The sequence below is a fragment of the Impatiens glandulifera genome, chromosome 1 (genome assembly GCF_907164915.1).
Source record: "Impatiens glandulifera chromosome 1, dImpGla2.1, whole genome shotgun sequence".
NCBI classification, from domain to species: domain Eukaryota; kingdom Viridiplantae; phylum Streptophyta; class Magnoliopsida; order Ericales; family Balsaminaceae; genus Impatiens; species Impatiens glandulifera.
In genome coordinates, this window is record NC_061862.1 from 139,369,115 (window position 1) to 139,389,256 (window position 20,142).

The 20,142-nt window shown below is 32.2% G+C and overlaps 2 protein-coding genes across 2 annotated transcripts; both read left to right on the forward strand.

Annotated features, from left to right (window-relative positions):
- Nucleotides 1–222: 222 nt before the first annotated feature.
- On the forward strand, nucleotides 223–2,653 carry LOC124919913 (sedoheptulose-1,7-bisphosphatase, chloroplastic). The gene is made up of 8 exons (XM_047460279.1): nucleotides 223–321; nucleotides 403–512; nucleotides 584–706; nucleotides 797–982; nucleotides 1,065–1,146; nucleotides 1,232–1,453; nucleotides 1,661–1,761; nucleotides 1,878–2,653. The coding sequence occupies exons 2-8, from the start codon at nucleotides 411–413 to the stop codon at nucleotides 1,959–1,961; spliced, it is 900 nt and encodes a 299-aa protein (XP_047316235.1). The 5' UTR covers nucleotides 223–321; nucleotides 403–410; the 3' UTR covers nucleotides 1,962–2,653.
- Nucleotides 2,654–6,371: 3,718 nt separating this feature from the next.
- On the forward strand, nucleotides 6,372–19,175 carry LOC124919914 (serine/threonine protein phosphatase 2A regulatory subunit B''beta-like). Its single transcript, XM_047460280.1, has 13 exons — nucleotides 6,372–6,909; nucleotides 7,804–8,055; nucleotides 8,168–8,273; nucleotides 8,381–8,480; nucleotides 10,214–10,319; nucleotides 10,509–10,599; nucleotides 12,005–12,146; nucleotides 13,165–13,312; nucleotides 13,445–13,554; nucleotides 15,432–15,588; nucleotides 16,311–16,436; nucleotides 16,529–16,679; nucleotides 18,698–19,175. Exons 1-12 carry the CDS (start codon nucleotides 6,760–6,762, stop codon nucleotides 16,667–16,669), a joined length of 1,629 nt encoding a protein of 542 aa, XP_047316236.1. The 5' UTR covers nucleotides 6,372–6,759; the 3' UTR covers nucleotides 16,670–16,679; nucleotides 18,698–19,175.
- Nucleotides 19,176–20,142: the final 967 nt, after the last annotated feature.

Consider the following 20,142-nt stretch of genomic DNA (forward strand, 5'->3'; position numbering starts at 1 on the left):
TGTTTTAGAAAATAATACAAAGCTAATTAATGTCATTAGTAATCAAATCAAATTTGTAAAAATAGTGGCACAAATTTCAATGATATGTTTAAAAATGGGACCCATTACCATATCTCAATTATAATTTTAAGCATGAGCTAGAGCCACATACATATGAGAGATGGTAGTTAAGTCCCTTTTCATCTTCACCTTTCATCAATCTAATCCATTACTCATTGCATGCCACGTGTCCAAAACCCATTATCCCACTTATCTGCTAATTGTCACTGCCATTGCCACTCCTTCTCTTCTCAACCAAAAGAAGAAGAAGAACTCTAACTGGTACTCTCTCATTCTCTTCTCTGTTTCACTTCATCTTCTTCCCTGCATTTGACCTAACAATAACTTAAGCAGAAGCAGCAGCAGCAGCCATGGAAACTGGAATTGCTTGCTGTGCACGTGGAGTTCTCCTACCAAGTGTTTCATCTCAGCATTCTTCATCTGCTCTTCTATCCCCTTCATTCAGCTCCAAGGTATATGATTTGAGAACTTGATGTTCAAATTTGAATGTGACTGAATCACTGAAAAGAACTTAATGATGCAGGGTTTGAAATCAAGTGCCTTGTTTGGAGAGTCTCTCAGGATTGCCCCTAGATCATCTTTAAAGATTCTTAAGGCAAAGAACTCTGAAACCCTTGTCACCAAATGTGAAATTGGAGACAGTTTGGTATGTTATTATTATTATTATGATAAAAACAAATATACTCATTTTCAAATAAGACATATAGGTTATAGATAGATTTTTCAAATTATGTAGGAAGAATTCTTGTCAAAGGCTACCCCAGATAAGGGTTTGATCAGGCTATTGACTTGTATGGGAGAAGCCATTAGAACCATTGCTTTTAAGGTCAGGACAGCTTCTTGTAGTGCAACCGCATGTGTTAACTCTTTCGGTGATGAACAACTCGCGGTTGATATGCTCGCCAACAAGCTATTGTTCGAGGTTACAAAACTGCCTTACATTGTATAACCGTTTGTTTTTGTTTTTTTCTAAGTTAATTTGATGTTTGTTCATTGTAAATCAGGCATTGACATATTCTCATTTCTGCAAATATGCTTGCTCTGAGGAAGTTCCTGAGCTTCAAGACATGGGAGGTCCAGTTGAAGGTACATTTCAATGAATTTTGAAGATATGATTATTATTATTAATATTATTAATTGATTTGATTTGATTCTTGAATTACAATAACAGGTGGATTTAGTGTTGCATTTGATCCTCTAGATGGATCGAGTATAGTTGATACTAACTTCACTGTGGGCACCATTTTTGGTGTATGGCCTGGAGACAAGCTGACCGGTGTAACTGGCAGGGATCAAGTGGCTGCTGCCATGGGAATTTATGGACCTCGAACCACATATGTTATCGCGGTTAAGGATATCCCGGGCACCCATGAATTCCTCCTCCTTGACGAAGGTATTTATAGTTTAAGAAACATCATATATCAGACAAGGCAGTTCAAGTGAAAAAAGTGCTGACATAAAATGTTGAGGCCTCAATTTCGATTAATTCTACTAAGAACGCATTAATTTAAGTTGGGTTATTTCGGTGGAATAGGAAACAAACTTTGTTTGCAAATTTTTATTTATTTTTGATAGGTTTGAAATTGTTTTATTTTTGTAGGGAAATGGACACATGTGAAGGACACAACAGAAATTGGTGAGGGGAAGATGTTTTCACCAGGGAATCTAAGAGCCACAACTGATCATCCTGAGTATAGCAAGGTTATCTCATTGCCCCTAGACATCTCATTATTTACATGTTTTCCATTGCGACGACGAACAATATTTTGAATTTTCATTAATTTATCGGGTCTCAAATTTATTAAAATGGCACGCAGTTGATCGATTACTACATTAAAGAAAAATACACGCTAAGGTACACAGGAGGAATGGTGCCCGACGTTAATCAGGTAATTAAATGACATTAATTGATTTGAAGCGATACATTTTTTTTTTTTGGATAGACACTTCATGACCATTTTTAAATGAAAATAATTTGTTGGTACTAGATAATTGTGAAGGAGAAAGGGATATTTACAAATGTGATATCCCCATCAGCGAAAGCGAAGCTAAGGTTGTTGTTCGAGTGTGCGCCACTAGGATTTCTAATAGAGAAAGCCGGAGGATATAGTAGTGAAGGCAAGCAATCGATTTTAGACAAGGTGATCACCTCTCTTGATGAGAGGACACAAGTGGCTTACGGATCAAAGAATGAGATCATTCGTTTTGAAGAAACCCTATACGGGTCCTCCAGGCTCAAAAAAGGCGTCCCAGTAGGAGCTGTTGTCTGATGAATCCAATCCCGACCCCTATCTTTTATTATTTCTCGATAAATTCAATAATGATAAAGAAAATCGCTATGTTTTTGAGAAGTTTGTAAAACCTTTTTCTTTTTCTTGTAAGGACCAATTAATTACAAAAATATTTGAATCTCATATGCCAAAATGAATAGAATGCAACACATTAATTGATCATTTGATTTATGTGCATGCATGGAATTATGGAAAACCCTTAATTTCATCTCATGCATTGTTTTTCTTGTAAGAACCAATTAATTAAAAAAATATTTGAATCTCATATGCCAAAATGAATAGAATGCAACACATTAATTGATCATTTGATTTATGTGCATGCATGGAATTATGGAAAAACCTTAATTTCATCTCATGCATTGTTTTCCATAAATTGTTGTTTAAGTAGGCACTATCCATTTTACTTTAGTTCATCTTCGTCACAACTTATTAATATTGTTAAGTTCATATAATCTCATAAAATCTCATAAAGTAGTCTAGTGGTAAGAGTCTTAAGTAGGAGTTATGGTTGTGGGTGTCATGCTAGTTCTCATTTATTAAAAAAAAAAGTTAATATTCCACCCATAAATATCTCTTGATAATAAGGATTCGTCTGATTATTCTCTTGACATAGAGATTTGTAGCGGGAAATAGATGATCGGGTCGATTGCATTGTGAATGACGTCCACGATTTTGGTGGGATTTAGAATGGTTTTCGCCCTACTTGATGTCACAAAAGGGTATTCAATGATCTTGTTAATCTTTGACTTCTTTTTATTTTTATTTTGAAAGTTTTTCTTTTTTAGAATTATTCGTATAAAATAATCATAAATATTAATTTCTCAAAATTATCTTTAATTATATATATTTCATTGTCACCCATCTTTATTAATGTGGAAACTAACAAAAAATTGATTTTCAATTATGACAATTATTTTTGTAACTCACTTTGTTCAAGAAAATCAAAGAAATGATAATATGAATGATAGACTCTTCCTTTTGCAAGAGAATGAGCATACACAATATCAAGTGAAAATATTCAATAATTTATATTCTTGAGTATATTTCAAAAGCTAAAATACTTCAACAGAAAAAACTACACGTTAGAGCAAATTTTAAAGTTACAACATCACAAGTTTCAAAATTCGTGTGCAGTAAAGAAACAAATGAGATCGCTTAAGGACATGAGCAATACCAAACAAAAATAATCAATAAAATTGAGCATATTTGTAAGAAAACTATTCCAATGAAAAAATAAATGCTAAAAGTTTATTCGATTGAAACGATTTTTGTGACATTGAAACTATATAGTTTACTTCTTTAATGATACATTAATTCAGATGAGATATTATATACATTAGGTTTAAAAACTCAACACACTAATTGAAGTGACACAAATATTATCTAAAATAACAAAAGTCTCAAATTTGACTCTCAAATAAATTTAAAGGATATCATAATTTTATATTCATGCTAGGGCATTCTGAAAATAAATTAAAAAATTAAAATAATAACAAATAAAATAAATGTAAAATAGTACAATATGTTTAGAAGAAACAAGCACCCTACCATATATTGCGAATGTAAAAAAAAAAAGTAATAAAGTTGACTAAGTTATAATGAAATTATGGCTTAAAATGTTTAAACTATTGACCCATTAATTATTATAGTGCATCATGACAATTTACAACAAATTTATACTCTCATTAATTCCCATAACTACTCATCCAACCATATAAAATTGTGGCTTAAAAGTGTTGTATACTTTAGCATTGGTTATAATAGTAACATTTCAAGAACATGTTGCATTATGTGTTACACAATTAGCCAATATTATCACTATTATTCTAATAAGTTACCCTTTAAATTTTAAATGATTATCATCGCTCCCACTAACTTTTCAATTCAATATTATGGAAAGCTTCAACATATTTGCCTTATTCTTTTCGTCTCTATTTACTTTATTCTTAAACTCTTTCTGAAAACGATTTAATAATAACAAAAGAAATTGAAACAAATGAACAACTTTTTTTTTTTTATAAATTTACAATTTGTACAAAATAATGTATCATAACTATCAATAGTCAATGTCACTATTAACGTGCTGCTGTCTTGCCAATATTTGTTATTGTCAATAGGATGGGTTAAGGTCTCGATGATCAGAACACATGTCGATATGACAATTGCTTTTAACATAGAAAAATTTGTTAAGGCATCAATCAAACCACCAAGTTTCAAGCTAACATTTTGTCAAGTTTGGTAATTTAGAATATTAAGACATTGGCTCACATATATGTATGTACATGATCATCCTATATTTATTCACTATCCATATGTTTTGATCTCAAATTGAATTTCTCATTTTAACATTTTTGTCATTTTACTAACTAAACACTTAATTTTTCATTTTAAATATGGACTTGTACATGTAAAAATAACTAGCATAATTTAAATATTATCAATATCAAGACTATTTTGAATATGAAAAATATGATTAAACAAATTAATTGTGTTTAATTGAAAATAGATTAAAAATGATTTTTTATTATACATTTTAAAAAAAAAATCAACAAAACAATTATTTTAGGTCAAACTATTATATTTTTTTTTTCTTTTTACAAAGTGAAAAAAGGAAGTAGCAAAAGGTCTCGGGGTTTTAAGGGAAAGATGATACAAATGTTGGATTTAAAGTATCAAACAAAAGGTTCTAAGACATTCATTAATTTTTAATAGATTAAAGTAAGACAATTTATAGCAATGCCTTCAATTTGATTGATTTTTTTTTTATAGTTTGAAAAATGTCATTTTTATAACACTTTAAATACAATGCAATCCAAAATAAAGACATGTATGTAACAAACCTAAAAGATAAAGTTCGGACAGAAAATAATAATAATAATAATAATAATAATACAAAAATAACAAGCTACATAAACCGGATTATAGACATAAAGAATTTCAAGTCACTGTGGTCTCCTCTTCTCACAAGATTATTTCTAAGGGTCTAGCAAACACATTGAAGATTGTCTTGGATTCAACCATTTTCGGGAATCAATTGACATTTATTAAAGAATATTAGATCTCACCCTTTTGGAGATTGAAAATTCTTAGAATTATGTTGCACGAGTTTATGTTTGGCATTATAATCATAATGGGATGAGTAGCGAATGAATTGGGTAGATCAGATTTCGCGTTTTCAAGGCCAAGTTTTTAATGATTGAGAACTGTGGCTTCAAAGGCTTCTTCAACTTTTCGCGTGTCATTAGATAAGGGATCATTTTCCGTCGATGTTATCATCATTAAGGAAACTCTAAAAGTGTTGGTCTTTTGTGCAAAGTTAATTGTATTTCGAGGTGACTCATTTCTTAGTTTCACAATTTTTCTTAAAATCTTTTGATAAACTATTTTACTTCAAAGAATTATCATGTTTTTAGTAATATAAAGAAATATAACTCACTAAAATAACTAGAATGATAAGAAATGACCTAAAAAAATTATCAATTCAATTCTTGCTCAAGTCAAAAAGACTTAAATTATAAATATATATATACCTAACTTATAATGACATTATTGTAAAGTTTGACCATTATTCAATCACTTATTTATAAAAGTCATTACAAATAAAGTTTTTATTTGTATAAATAATTATAATTTCATGAAAATTTTCTTTATATGGTGTTTAATAAAGATTTATTTTTTAAAATAAGTAACACATAAATTATAAATTATTTTAATAAATAATAAAAGAGAAATAATTGAGAGAGGGAATTTGAGGGAGAGAATGATGTTGCACAATTTAGCAAAAAAATAAAAAATAAAAAATTTCTCTCTCGTCTCTCTCCTCACCTTTTATCATTTTTCCAAAAAGTGATGTCACTTCTCATAATAAAAATAGTTATTGAGATTAATATTATTTGATAAAAGTAATTATGATGATGATAAGAGACTTTAAAACAAACAAGACCTAAAGAGTGTCTCACCTCCTTTCTATCACGTGACAAAGATCAAAGAGAGAGAGAGAGAGTCGCCACAACACAACGCTTGAGGTTAGTCAGCCCATCTTCTTCTTCCTTTCCTTGGTTCAATGAGTTAAAAAGAGTCAGTTTTTATACGCAACGACGAAATCTCTCGCCCCCCAAGGGTTTCGCCGTCTTGAATCCTTACATTTCTCTGCATATTCTCTGTCTGTAGATACGCTCCCTTTCAGATCTCCAAATCTCAACTTCACCCCGCTTCGATCGACCTTCATTTTATTCCTCTCTTCCTTCGGAGATCCGTTGAGAGAGAGAGAGAGAGGGTCACTCGGGGATTTGTTTGTTTGAGCTGTTTGTTGGTGGTGGCTGCTTGTTTGGGATTTTTTTGCTGCTTTTTTTGGATCTCGAGATCACAACTAGTATACGGATGATAAATTGAATTTCTTGATTCTGAGATGGATGTGGATTTTAACGGTGATTTGGGTTCTTTTGATGCTGAATTATTGCTGCTTACAGAAGTCTCACCTTTGGCTCTTAAGTCGAATCCTTACTTTGCTGAAAAGCTTTTTGACCAGTGGCTTTCACAACCTGACACTTCTCTACTGGTATCGTGTCTTTGTGGTTTATACTTCTTATTTTTCATTATTATTGCCTTACATCTATAATTGTATTGTTGTGATTCTGGCTTATAAATCTTATTTTCATGTTTTAAGTTTGACCCGTAATACACTTTAATCTATGTATATCAATCAATACAACAAGAAAATTCAAAGCTTGATGAATGGATTCCAACAGTTTATCCTTTCTAAAACAACCCTTTAAAAAAGAAAGCCTATTAGTGTATTATACAACGATTAGGGGACATAATCACACTCCATGAGCCCACTTTGTTAACTTATATAAGTTTTTTTTATATATATTTAGGTGGAATCCAATACCTTAAATGAGGATAGGAGAATAACATTTATACCCATTTGTCAGGCGAGTTCCCAAGAAAGAAGACACACTTGATAGATTTAGGACCTAATTTAAACATGAGGGAGAATAGTTATGGACAGACACAAATCATCCAAATTCTCTTGAAGGAATGTTGGCAGACAAGAATTTGACATATTGCAATAAGCACCCAAAATTGCTGATTGTTCTTCAAGACAAGTGACAATGACCGAATGGCCTAAATATTTTGTTTTGCTTTAACCAAGTAACTGCAACACACAGGGAAAATGAACCATTTCCTCTAAATTTTTGTTCTACCAGTGTGAACTTCTCTTCAATGTTTAAACTACTCTATTTCCTTGTCTACTTTTGAAACTTGGTAGAGTTATGGAGCCTTCTATAGGTAAAAAAGATGCTTCTCCTTTATACAATTGCTATTAGTTTGTATATAGAGTGATCATTTATACATTTAATTTATTTTTACTGTGTTTAGTTCTGTTGGCTATATTTAGTAATACTTGAGAAGATTTAGTATATATAAAATGTATTTTCTGTGATTTCAGGTGAAATCATTACTTACAAATGCAAAGGCTGGTGTTCCCTTGAACGTTCCTGGAACATCTTCTAGTCCGAAAGCTTCTTCAAGTAATTCACTGCCTTCCATGTTTCCTGCTGGCAGTGCACCACCACTATCACCAAGAAGTTCATCTGGTTCATCTGGCTCTCCTCGCACCGTAAAACAGAGATTGGGCCCCTCTATTTTAGGGTCTCCTCTAAAATCGGTTCCTGAGCCCCATAAGGAACTTATTCCTCAGGTTACTTATTCTGTGACTGTTTTTGTTCACTTGTGCTAAACCAATTCCAGTATCTAGTCTAGTTTATTGCTTCTTTTCCTTCTTTTTAGTTGAGTACTTGCAATATTTGCAGTTTTACTTCAAAAATGGATGCCCTCCTCCTAATGAAATCAAGGAAAGATGCTTGTTTAGAATAAATCAGTTTTTCTATGGCCATGTTGATGGACTACAGATTAACGGTGAGAAATATTCTGAAGCTTGTCTATATATGTGCTTCAATACTTTTTTATTATGATTTTTTTGTGAATGACATTTATCAGTTTTTCTGCCTTCGGGTTATTTTCAGAATTTAAGCCATTGACAAGGGAAATTTGCAAGCTCCCGTCTTTCCTCTCATCAGCATTATTTAGACATATAGATGTCAACTGCTCTGGTTATGTAACGAGGTGATCGTCTTTTCTTTTATTGAGTAACTTGTTTGATTTGATTGAAATATTTTTATTGTTTTCTTAAGGTACTGTGTTTGTTGCATTCTTTGACAATTTTTAGTTAGGGCTCCTTTTCATGGTCTGAATTGTTATTTGCTACCGTTGGATGTGAGTGTCATGCTTCTTTGAGGTGTGATATAACATATGACTTAAGCTGAGCGATGTCTAACATACCAATTTTCAGGACAGTTCATAGCTAGTGTGATGACTATTTATTCCATTCTTCTGGTCAAGTTTGCGGACTAGAATCTCTTCTCTTCCTTGATTTCTCCATGGTTGTTTGATTAAAGTTATTTATTAACATATCTAAGAGCATGTGGGTGCAGTCAAGATCGTATTTGGTTTCAACTAAGTCAAAAAGAGTATGCTTTAAGAATATAAGTCTTAGAGACTTGATTAAGCTTATAAACTCAATGTTATTCAAAGAAACTAGTTTGTTAAGAAAAGATGGGTGAATTAACAACGGACATATAGATCTGTCACTTACCTTTACGTTTTGATAAAATCCATAAATATACCTAAACTTTTCTCAATTTTGATTTTGCCTTTATTGTCTAATCATCTTGATTTATCACCTACAATTTGTAAAATTAAAGAAAACTACCCCATATTTAATGATAGCAACATATGGACTTTTCTGTTAACACTTATATGCATGGGTCATGGCTGCAATGCCAGCCAAAAGCTGAAGCACAGATAAATAATTCTTAAAATGGAAGGGGTCATAAATTCAAATTTCACTAAAAATTGAAGAAGACAAATATATAAACAATCAGAAATTGAGATCATATTAGGCATATTTTTGGTTTATCAAACGTCCACATTAACAATGAGCTAAAAGGCAAGCTTAGTTGTTCACACTTTTAATGGTAGGGGCACATGATGACACATTTTTGTTTTATTTTCACTATTAAATCAGGTAATTTGTTTAGTTTGAAGTAGGTAAATCAAAAGCTGTTGTCCCAAATAGGAACAAAGACACTTTCATTCATCGTGTATCAGGTTATAAATCACACTTCAGAGAAAAAAGTAGGGACACATTTTACGGTTTTTCCATTATCTCTCTTTTATTTCAAGGAGCTTAGAGAGATTAACATTCCAAAATTTTAGGAATGTGTCTGGTTGCTTCACTATGGTGACTTGCATGGGAGAATGGTTGCCCATGGTGTTCTCCCTTTATAATGTTGAGCCAATGGTGTTCTTTCTCTTTGGACTTCTTGGCTTCCACTTTATTAGATTGAAACTGGATTTGTGCTGCTTATATTTTCTTTTCCGTCTGACATCCAAATTAATTACTCATCACAGATAAAAAAACAGAATCTTAATGATTGCCCATGCCGCCACACTGCTAAGCAGTTATAGATTTTGGTTTTTTTGGATGCTTCTGATTTGTACCAAAACATATGTTTAGATGTTTCTTCTTAAGGGCATTTGAGTAATTGAACCCAAATAAACCGAATATTTGGGTTATAGCATCAAACATGGTTATTTTGATAAATCTGGGTTATTGTTTTTTGCAAATTTAACCTAGGTCTTAGTTTTTCCTCCTTTGGTGGCAGTGTTTTTTTGGAGAGATTTTATGATCCTACATGAGAAAACTTTCAAAGAGGCTACATGTTCTTCAACTTTATTTTGGTTGTTGATGTTTGGCATACATATTTATATGTTTCTTAATTGTCAATTGCGTGTAGGGATGCTTTTGTTAATTATTGGGTCATTGGTGGCATGTTGATGAAGGACACAGCAACCCAGATTTTCATAATACTAAAGCAGTCAGATCATAAATATCTCATTCAGGTTTTGTTTGACTTCTTCTTCATGGAGAATTAATTTTTGTATTAGAGCTCTATCTGTATGTTGTATGTGCAAATTATCTTTCCATTTTCCAAAAGTTGCATGTTGGTCAAATTAATTTCATATGCTATGATTTGTGCAACTATACTATTTTACTCTTCTTTTCTTGAAAATTTACTAATTTGACTGTAGGATGACTTTAAATCCGTGCTTCAAGAACTTTTGGCTACTCATCCAGGGTTGGAGTTCTTGCAAAGCACACCTGAATTTCAAGAAAGATATGGTTCGTCTACAACCATCTCAAGTCTTCTAATTTTACCTTCAAATTGGTTCAATATTTTCCACCTTCACGTGGCATAATGATTATAAGTGACACTATCTATTTTTAGTTCTTATGTTCCGATTTCCAAATCAGTTGGACTTTCAAGATGGTCTCCTCTGGAGGATCATGCCTGTCTGAAGTCTAGTTATTTCTTATCTTAATATTATTCTGGTGCTAAAATTGGGGTCCATCAAATGATAATACTGAAAGTTAAAAGGTAATCCATTGTTAAAGTAAAACTGGAACATTTATGTTCTTAAGTGTGGAAATATTCAAACTAGACCACCTTAGAGATAATCCCTAAACTTTAGGAGTTAGTTAAGGTCAATTTACATGTGATTATCATTAGAATGTTTGAGATTTTTCCTATCCCTTAATAAGGGATCTCTATTTTTTCTCTCTATATATGGGACTTTATCCTATAATAAAATCACTCTCTTCTTTTCTCAATAGCTCCAACATTAAGTTTTTCATGCAACAGCTAAAATGGCAAGGTAAAAAAAATGGACTGCTTAGCCAGAATCTTGGTTTCTGAACAACCATGGTTTATCTTAGTTACAAATAGAAAAGGAAATGGAAATAAAAGCAGCAGCTGCATTGAACCATCGTATTGAAATGCTTAATATCAAGAAAATTTGAAATCACAATATTTGTGATTCTCAACACAAGCTTATCCTTTTAAAAAAAAGTTAGAAATTATACTATAGATTACTAATAGATTGTCTTTAGGCGACAATAGCAGAACATCAGTTTATTGAAGGAAAAATTTCCATTTTCACTTCCAATTCTTTGTGCTTCTCATATCTATTTCATACTATTCTTTTCTCAATTTCTATCTATGTATCATCTAGGGCTGCAAATGAGTCAAGCTGCTCTTGAGCCGCTCGGTCAAAACTCGACTTGAATTTGACTTTGATCAAGTTCGAGTCGTGCTCGAGCCGACTCGTTTAATATTCGAGTCGAACTCGAGCTCTTATAATACTTGCTCGATGGCTTGTTGAGTTTTTTCAAGCCTGATAATAAATAATATATTTATTTATTTATTTTAATATTAAAACCTAAAATTTATAATAAATATTATTTTTTCCACAAATATTTGAAAAATTAATTTTAGTTAAAGTTTTTCAAGTCGAGCGGAGCTTGTAGGTAAATAGTCGAGCTCGAGCTTATAAACTCGTTTGAGCTCGAGTTCGAGTCGAGCTAAAAAATACTTAATCGAGTCGCTCGGCTTGCAGCTCTAGATCCAATTCTTACCCTATAAAATATTTGATCAATTACATTGTAAATTTGTTTTCCTCATTCAGATACCTATACTATTATATCCATGTGTGTGATAATGAACTATTTTTTTATGTCAACTTTCCAGCTGAAACTGTTATACACAGAATATTTTTCTACGTTAATAGATCAGGTAATGGCCGCCTTACACTCAAGGAGCTGAAACGTAGCAACTTGATTGCTGCCATGCAAAATGCAGATGAAGAGGAGGACATTAACAAGGTTCTAAGGTGTGTGATGACTAGAATGGTTGCTGTTGGTGTATCAATTGGTTTATTTTTCTTTATTTATCCTTTTCTTTTTGCTTTGATTCTGGAGCTGATATACTTCTATGTATGATGTCTACTACATAAATGGGGATAAAAGTAGTGTATTTAATTTATTAGTTTTGATTACCTTGGACTTTGGCTGCGAGGATGTTCTCATTAACTTTCATGTTCCTACTTACCCTAAACCCATATTAAGGAAATGAATTTGATGTTATACAAAGTATGTTAGATAAGGGTGGAGACTCATAACTTTGTGGTTAAACATAAAAACTCATGTCACAAGGTCATGCATTTGAGTCTTCACACCTGGACCATTTATAAAATAAATGTTGGATAATGTGTTTGAAAGTTGAAATTTTGTCATACTTTTTTTAAAGCCAAAGAAGTAAAATTACAAGAAAGCCAACAAGTCATTCATTGACTATTTCCCAAATAGCACTGAGAATTGGGATTATGTAGCAACGATGAGTATTGAGTCAGTATCCCTACCCCATTCTTTGCACAAAAGCCAGTTAGTATGATTATCCTTGTATTTTCTCCAGATTGTACTATGTATATCGCATCATGTTACAATCTATTTTCATTGCCTGTCCGAACACTCCTGCATTTCTTTTGCTCTAGATCTATTATTAGACAATTGCGGCAAAAGAGCATTTTCGGATGCTTGTGTATAAGCTCTTACCTTTGGCTTCCACCGTGGTCTATTTTTTCACTCTGCTTGACACTCTAGGCCATCTAAGAAGCATCATCATACATTTATAAGCTAACTTTATTGTATTTTTAGTTTTTCTCTTTCTTCACCATTTTTTTTCCGCAAACTGTAGGAACGTTTCTTGCGTTCCACTCTCGATTTCAATAAAAAGTTAGACCTTTTTTATAAAAAAAAATATCATACATTTCATAAGCTCATGTTCAATTTAGTTATATATTTTGTGATAATTTTTGTTTCTTGCTGGTTTAACTTTTCCTATTTTAATAGGTACTTCTCGTACGAACATTTCTATGTAATCTACTGCAAATTCTGGGAGCTTGACAGCGACCACGATTTCTTAATAGATAAAGAGAACCTTATTAAATATGGGAACCACGCACTTACCTACAGGATTGTGGAGAGAATATTTTCTCAGGTTTGTTTAATATGCAGTCCAATTAAGTTAAAAAATGTATGACTTTTAGTCCTTATAATATCATGAGTAAGGTTTTATTGACTTATTCTTCTTTACTGTTCTTTTTCCTTGTGTGATTCTGATATGCTGCAGAGCTCTAGGAGGTTTACTAGCAAAGTAGAGGGAAAAATGGGATATGAGGATTTTGTTTACTTCATACTGTCTGAGGAGGATAAAACTTCTGATCCTAGCCTCGAATTCTGGTATTTATTTACCCATAATGCTATAATGCTGTTAATTCTTTCCAATAAATCAATGTGTTCCAGTCTTCTAGATAAAAACTGCATTATTTGAAAAAAATGGTTCATCATTACTTTAGATAGGTTATGTTAAATTATAAGCAAATATAATGCTTATAGCAATTAGCCTTTCTTCGTGCCTTATTTCTTCCCTTGTTCTTGTTTTTGTTTCTCTTTGCCCTTGACTTTGTAATGCTTTGAACGCTTCTTATGTTTCCTTTTATTCTAAGGAAAAGGTTGACCTCTTTGAAAGGAAAAAAAAAGCAAACATAATGCAAAAAGTAAGAGAGAAAAAAGTTGTGTAATATTTATTCTAGACAGTAACATATGGGATAAACCTTTTTAGGATAATTTTCTTTAAACCACTTATCGATAACTATGAAGTAGATAATTATCTTCAAAGTTCACACTTGTCTACTCAAATAGTACTTGAATTATCTACTAATCCGAATATTCTAACTAATCTGAATATTCATGCATGCTCAACTTGCAACTCAGTTCTTCGAACCTTGCTCTAGAGAGTGTTTTGCTTAGGATGTGTGCATTCACTCCCGCAGTGGGTATGTACGAGATTGAGATCTTTCTGCTTTTGATCTTCTCCAAAATAAACCAGTTGAACACCATTGAAAAGATGTTTGAGGACAAAAAATCGAAGTGAGGAAAGGTTTGAAACAATGTATCAAAGGGGGTTTTGAATGTCAAGATTCTCAAAGGTAGTCGACTGATTAGATAAGCTACAGTTAGGACTACATCCCCTAGAATTGTTTAGTCATGTGCATAGTGATCAAAAAGATCCTTACAACTTCAATAAGGTGTTGATTTTTATGTTCAGCTACCCTACCCTATTTTTGTTGGGAGTGTTCACACAGGAGCTAGTATTGACTATTCAAAGTGAGGATATGCAAGTGAGTCTGCACCATATTGGTATCTTGACATTTGCATAATGCGTTACCTTTTGGGATTACTGCTCATTACTTCTATTAGCAATGAGTGATCCGAGGTAACAATCTTTTTGAGATCGTTGATCATGGTCTTCACTTATCTTTGGTAGTGTGAAACTGAACATACTGGGTTAAAAATGATTCCCCCCTCTCCCTCATTTATTTGGAAAATGTGAAAAGATTAAAAAAGAATAATAAATAACACTTTAGATCCTTTTTCCTACTAAACTTGCTGATGATGAACACCAATTTATTTTTATGTGGCATTCCTCATCTTCCCAAATGAACTAGTGAAAATAATGAAAGAATGCAAACCTTGGTATTGTTCGTTTTGTTACTGCTTACCAAGTTCCCTTTGTACTGGGTTGCATTCTTACTAATCCAAGGAAGGATATTGATGATCTCTTGAATGTTCAGTCTATCTTTTGTTACATTAAATAGACAATACCTAATGCATTGTATTGGAGCCAAATCCTATCTCATTCTGAAAAAAGGTTATGTGCTTGTAACTAATTATTCATGCATGAATGAATCTCCATACTTTTTAGGTTCTTATAAGTGTTAACATGGCAGACGGCAACCATGCTGTTATGATGGGATTGTTGACTAGTAGTTTGTGCTATGTTGTGCACTCTAACTTATGTCTTGAAAGATACCTTGTCTATGATTCCACAGTTAGCACAATAGAAGATAATTAAGAGGCATTTACTATTGCAAAGTGCTGTATAAAATTATGACGACTGCATTGGAATAGATTTAGTGTTCCCTGTCCAATTCTCTTTCTGATCTGTGCCTGTGTATGTTGGCTGTAATTGCTTAAATACAAAGGAGAGATTATAAGGGTCAATAGTATTAAAGTCTAAGAGATTACTAACTTCTTTTGGTTCTTATTTCATTCAGGTTCAAATGCATAGATTTGGATGGGAATGGGATAATATCTCGGAATGAAATGCTATTCTTTTACGAGGAGCAGTTGCATCGTATGGAATGCATGGCTCAGGAGCCTGTTCTCTTTGAGGATATTTTGTGTCAGATTGTTGATATGATTGGACCAGAGGTTATCCAATTTGAACATTTTGAAATTTCTTTTAGATCTTGATCATATCTGCCACAAACATCTACACATGTTGTGTTGCATTCACAATACATTATGCATAACATCCTACAATAATTTATTATACGTATTTACTAGTCATTTTTGTGAAAAATGTGATAAGTAGTTTCCGAGTTCCCAATTTTGAGGTTAAGTGTTCCAAGATATGGCCATCATCTGATTCTTTTACTATTTATCCTCGTTAATATGGTGAGTACTGGACATTTTGGTTTTTTTTCAGCTTAAAACAATCTACAGTTTAGGATTGTTTGTCCACTCATTGTCGTGACTATTCCTCTTACTTGGTTTTCTTTTCCCTTAAAACTGTACAAATATTGTATTTACCATCCCTTCATAGTTTCTCATTCTCACATAGAATATGATCAATTTAGTTACCCATTGTTTTTTTGGGAAAGGTACAATTATAATATGTATATAACTATGAAAGCCAAAATGAAGAAACGACAATATTTTTGGTATCTACAAGTGAAGGAACACCAAAATCAAGCCTAAACTCAAGACATTGATTATTATTTATCAAACTCTACTGCTTTTAATATCTATTAGAAGTCATTATGTGACTATAATATTGTTTTAGTGATGCATGCTTATCACTTTTCTTTGTCTAGGTGTTTCTAGTAAGCATGTTATGGATGATTCTGAAAATCCTTTTGTATTGTTTGCAGAATGAGAGCTACTTTACATTACGTGACTTGAAGGGCTGTAAGCTCTCAGGAAGTTTTTTCAATATCCTTTTCAATCTTAATAAGTTCTTGGCTTTCGAAACTCGCGACCCATTTCTTATTCGCCAGGTATGTAAATAGGGATATTAGCAAGAGCTGTTTTTTTCATAGCCAAACTTCAGTTTTTCATATCAGTGATGTTGTATTTGTAATGTGATCAGGAGCGAGAGAATCCACACTTGACGGAGTGGGATCGTTTTGCTCACAGGGAGTATATTAGGCTTTCTATGGAAGAAGATGCTGAGGATGCATCTAATGGAAGTGGTGATGTTTGGGATGAATCACTTGAGTCCCCATTTTGAGTTCCAGATGGTAAGCGCTGCTGCTTATGTTTAGTATGTATCTTCTTCTGTTGGCTATGTTTTGAGCACTATTATACTTTATAGTTATTTTTTTTGAAGATCATGTTTTAGAGGGGTAACTCATGTCACACAGATAATTTTGAGCTTGATTCTTGAAGAAATTAGTGGTTTTTTTTAAACGCCTGACATAGAAAGTAGAGACAACTTACTGAATAGTTGTCTGATTCAAATCCAGCAGCAGAATAATTGGAAAAATACTGAAAACAATGGGAAAGAGGGGGAAAGAATAAAAAAATAACTTGAGTGAATGGCTGTTACTTGCTTGCAGTCGAGAACGAACGTGGTTGACAACTGCAAAATAGTCAAACTAAGCTTATATTTTTTATTATTTTATTCTCAAATGTATTTCTACAATAATTAGAAGAAATCAGTTTAAATATTTAGGTATTCTGATTTATCCTAATGTTACTTGCTTGAAGTAAAGAAGGAACATGGCTGACAACTGTAGAAATAGTCAAACTAGGCTTATATTTGTTTCTACATATATTAAAATAAGATAGTTCAGATATTTTTGGGATTCTGATTTATCTTAATGGAAGAAAATCAGCTCTAAATCTGTATAAATAGGTATAACCTATGATGAGAATAATATTATAAAAGATCTATCTTTCTCTCCAATTAAATATCCAATAACGATAATTTATTTTCAATTTTCTGGTTGATGAAGTGTTGGTCATATTTGGTTTTATCGTGATGAACGAGATTCTTGGCAACTGCAATCACAAACAGATTGTTGGATAGAATTTTAATAGTAACCATGGTTCTATCTTGAGCTCCTTCAATACATTTGTTGGATTACTGAAATCTCTTTGAGGCTTCTACCTATCTACGTGTCCTCAAAATATCTAATACTCTTTGATTTCAATTTCCTTAAGGTAGGAGCAACTTGAGTCTTTTGATTTCTTCCTCATAGTGCCTTATATATACAATATAAAGAACATAATATAGTATGAACGACAGTTTTTTCAATGGAGAGTATTCTTCCTCTTGGGTGTATGCTTGTGCTTGAGTGTATCCATTTGTTATGATAGAAACTAGAACAAAAGCTAAATCTTGCCTCGAATTACAGAATATTACCTGAATTGTATAAAAGAATAATATAATCTAAGATTAGGAAGAGAAGAATCATTAACTATAGTGATAACCTACAACGGAGATGAGAATAGAGTTTGATCCGTATAGATGAGATAAAAGATTGAATAAGTAAGGGATAGGATATAGAGAGAATTGGGAGAGGATAGAGTTAGATCGTATGGCATAACCTCCTTTTCCCGCCTTTGTCGACCTTTTATATGTCCTCCAATCACTTTATTGATAAGCCACTAACTTCTAACTGAATGAATATTGTCACATCAGCTTATGCTAGAGCAGTTAACACTAATCCCTACTTATTCCCTTGTAACACCATAATTATAAGGACTCCCTTTGAATTTGTCAAAGCATACCCGATATGGAACTTTCTCATTTTGCTGAACTTTCCTCGTGTCTTTCATCCTAAACATCGATGGAACTTCATGTATATATCTTTTCCATAGGTCCAACAAATTCAGGAATTCTTTTTTTCACATCTAGCTCAAATAAGGGTCAATCCAACTTAACAACAATAGAAAAACCCGAATTATATTGACTTTCTTGACTGGTTCAAAGGCTAATCCAAGTTAACAACAATAGACAATAATAACAGAACTGTATCTAGTTTTGCGATTGGTGCTTCGTACAAAATTGCTTTCAAAGAAAATGGGTGGCTGATTGATATTGACATACATCACAATAAAAGAAAGAAAACTTGGCTTTTATTACTAAATAACTAAGGAAATAGATGTCACCTCTCGATTGAACTTTTATTCTACAAACTACTAGTATGTAGACTAATAATTATGATCAAGATTCTATTCTTTTGACTTTCTCTACTCTCTTGTAGGGTATCATATGCATTGGTTAATTGTAATTTGTCTTTCAACTACTCAGGAATTCAGGAAGCAGCTCTTAGCTTCAGACTGTTGTTAAGCTGCTACCCAACTGACAAAAAAAACATTTTTTCGCTGGACTGTTATTGAAGGAAATCGAAAGGGGAGGAGGGTTGATTGTTGTATTTTAATACTTGGTGGTGTAGTGAGAATATCTTTGATGCCAAGTGGTTGGGAAAATAGGAAAAATATCAGTAAGTGCGCTCTCGACAAATGTTAGTGCAGTTGTGTTGATTTTAGTAAGTTAATAGTGAGACTATTAGACTTCTGTCAAACTTTTGTATTTTGGCTTTGATTCAAAATTCCTGACAGGCTCTTGAATAATGCCCATAGGATTATAAATATATATTTATTCAATTCTGTTTTGGTTTTGTACTGTCCTTGTTTCTTGTTATGCAAATATTATTTATTGACTTGTATTTGAAGTGTTAATGTATTTACATTTACTTTATATTTTGGGAATGGATTCATCTGTTGTATATAGATTCCTCATTTTACCTTTAGAAGCTTTCATAGTCATTTTAATGATTTTATTCTCTACTACAGGATCTGTAATTTTTATAAAAACAATAATTTGATTTTTATTGTAAAATTTTGGTTTATTAGATAAAACTAACTATTTGTGTTAAAAGTATTTTTTTTTCATCTAAATTACCATTTCTGTAGCTTTCTTAATAATTGTCTTTCATAGGAAAATTTAACTAAATGACTGCATTTTAAGAGATGACAGTGACCTTTTTGGCATGAACAAATTCTAAAATATCTTTTTGCGTCATGCGAAGCAACGCACACGCGAAGAGTTGGCCCGATAATGTTTGTAAAAATGATCTCGAGGTGTTGTTGCGTAACGCAATGCGAAGGGGGCTGTTGCGTAACGCGAGAGGACTTCGTAACGCGAAGGGGTATTTCCGTCCAAAAAAATTATTTTTGCAACCTTTTTTCGGCCTAATTTCTTTTTCCAATTTGTAGATTGAGGTCATCTCGTCAAATTTCTCCTTTATTGATTCTAATGCATATGTTTTAGCTTTTTAACTCAAATATGTTTAAGCCAAATATATTTTTAGTTAGAAAAAACCTTAATTTTAACTGTATGTTGAATAATCAAATTTTTCATGTCTTAGCTTTTTAACTCAAATATGTTTTAATCTAAATTTATTTTTAGAGAAAAGAAAACCTAATTTTAACTCTCTATATATATATATGTTGAACAATCAAATTGTTTTTAACATTTTAACTCAAATATGTTTAACAATTAAATTTTAATTATTTATAAACATTTGATTTGACTTATATATTTTAAACTATTAGGTAACTCAAATTATAAGAATTGTTTTAAAAAATTAAAGATTATTGGATTCGATTTTTATTAAAATCATAAGTTAAATTAAGAAGTAATGATGATTATATGCCAACTTGTATTCTTGAAACTATTTGATCTTAAACCAA